The sequence below is a fragment of the Ursus maritimus genome, unplaced genomic scaffold (genome assembly GCF_017311325.1).
Source record: "Ursus maritimus isolate PB19 unplaced genomic scaffold, ASM1731132v1 scaffold_17, whole genome shotgun sequence".
Classification (NCBI taxonomy): Eukaryota; Metazoa; Chordata; class Mammalia; order Carnivora; family Ursidae; genus Ursus; species Ursus maritimus.
In genome coordinates, this window is record NW_024424119.1 from 59547303 (window position 1) to 59549550 (window position 2248).

The 2248-nt window shown below is 73.3% G+C and overlaps 1 protein-coding gene across 1 annotated transcript in view; it reads left to right on the forward strand.

Annotated features, from left to right (window-relative positions):
• Window positions 1-202: 202 nt before the first annotated feature.
• Window positions 203-2248, forward strand: part of LOC121103034 (apical junction component 1 homolog) — a 7370-nt gene continuing 5324 nt past the window's right edge. Inside the window, exon 1 of the mRNA XM_040631377.1 lies at window positions 203-2248. Coding sequence (XP_040487311.1) covers window positions 203-2248 — 2046 coding nt within the window.

The following is a 2248-nucleotide window of genomic DNA, read 5'->3' on the forward strand; positions in this document are numbered from 1 at the left end:
CATGGAGCAAGTGCCTGCGGCCTCAGCCAAGGCCCGCAGCCAGGACCGCTGCGTCCACTGCGTCCCAGGTAAGGCAGGCCAGCGCAGGGGTGTCGCCAGGCCTGGGTTGCAGAGGGGCCACCCTGACCTGCATCTCCCACCAGGGCAAAAGCCCCCCAAGGCAGAGTAACCTGCAACCGCCAGCCTGGGGACCTCTTTTAAGATGACCCGCACGGACCCGCCGGACCTGTTGGTGTCGACCGTGTACCAGGACATCAAGGTGGCGGCCCCCGGGCCCGCGTCGCGGCGAGCGCCATGTGAGCGCTCCGTGGCCCCGCCTGCTGCGCCCGCGCCTTTCAACAAGCGCCACTGCCGCAGCTTCGACTACCTGGAGGCGCTGGACGGGGCGGCAATGGAGGCCCGCACAGAGCCGCCGCCCCCGGAGCCTGCGGCGCCGCGCGCCCGGCCCCGCGACGGGGAACCCCGGCGCCGCGCCCGCTCCAAGAGTGCGCCCCGCGCGCCCCCGGGCCTGGCGCCCGCTCCCGCCTCGCCGCCGGTGCTGCCGCGCCGAGGCCGGGAAGCCCAGCGGACAGCGCGGGCGGAGGCATCGCCGCACCGGGAGCCTGCGTACCCCGCGCTGCGCGCGCTCGCCAACGAGCTGCACCCCATCAAGCTGCAGCCGCAACGGGGCGGCCCCGGCCGCATGGCGCCCCTCTGCGCCACCACCGGCCGCTGCGCGCCCCCCGAGCCGCCCGCCGGGCCTGCACCGCACGTCCGCTGCCGCCTTGACATCAAGCCCGACGACTCGGTGTTGCAGCACACCGCCAGGGGCTCGCGGTCCTACGGGCCCGCGGAGACCACGCCCTGGGCCCGCGCAGCCCCCCAGTTCCACGGCCTCACAGTGCCAGGGCCTCGCCACATGGCGCTATCCCGCACCCCCACCCCCAGTGACACGTACTGCGCGGACCCCCGAGCGCTGTACTGTGATGGTCCGCTGCCTGCGCCCAGGGACTGTACAGAGCGCCGAAATCTGCCCTTCACCACGCCACCAGGCCCCACACAATTCTTCTACACGGAGGAACCCGAGGGCCACCCTGGCGGCTTTCCGTCCAGCCCTGGGCCGCCCTTCGACAGCTACTACGCCAGGCCCTTCCCGCCCGAGGAGCCCCCTGTGCCCAGTCCAAGGCGCGGCAGCGTCTACTATGCTGGGGAAGTGCGCACCTTCCCAGTCCAGGAACCGCCCTCCCGTTCCTACTACGCGGAGGCCGCTCGAGCCTACGGACCGCCCTGCGGCCCCCGCTATTCTCCCGAGGAACCCCGGGCTCACCCCCCTCTCCGCCCCTTTTACACAGAGGACTTCGGACGGTACCGCGATCGCGATGCCCTGGCTCGGACTTACCCACACCCACGCGGCAGCCCCGCCTGGGGTGACTGGGGCCTGCGGCCTTACCGCACCCTGCAGGTGGTGCCTCCCCCGGACCCTGGCCCACTGCTGGCCTCTTGGCACGGCGGCACCGGCACCAGCCCGCCTCGGCTGGCTACTGACAGCCGCCACTATTCTCGCTCCTGGGACAACATCCTGGCGCCTGGGCCGCGCCGGGAGGACCCCCTGGGCCGCGGCCGCAGTTACGAGAACCTGCTGGGGCGCGAGGCACGGGAGCCGCGGGGCACATCCCCCGAAGGCCGGCGGCCACCCGTCGTCGTGAACCTGTCCACCTCGCCCAGACGCTATGCTGCGCTGTCACTGTCAGAGACGTCGCTATCAGAGAAGGGCCGCATGGGCGAGGGCCTGGGCCGCAACTGGTATGTCACGCCTGAGATCACCATCACCGACAACGACCTGCGCGCGGCGGAGCGACCGACTGCCAGGGGCTGGGAGCTGCCCGGAGGGCGACCCCGGCGGTCTCCACCCTCCGCCCCTGAAGGCCCCACTGGTGGCCGCCAGCGCAGCCTCGAGCAACTGGACGAGCTCATCACCGACCTGGTCATCGACTCTCGGCCCGCGGCCGGCCAAGCCCCTGAGCCCGCGGCCGACGGCCTGGGACGCCAGCTTCGCCGCCTGCTGGACTCTCGGCCCGCGGGCCCCGGGGCACCCGCGCTGGCGCCGCGCTCGCCACCCGCGTCGGCCGGCAGCGCGGAGGAGCCCGCGGCCCCGGGGCAGGCGGCCGATGCGTCCCCGGAGCCCAGCGCCGACGAGGACGACCTGATGACGTGCTCCAACGCGCGCTGCCGGCGCACCGAGACCATGTTCAACGCCTGCCTCTACTTC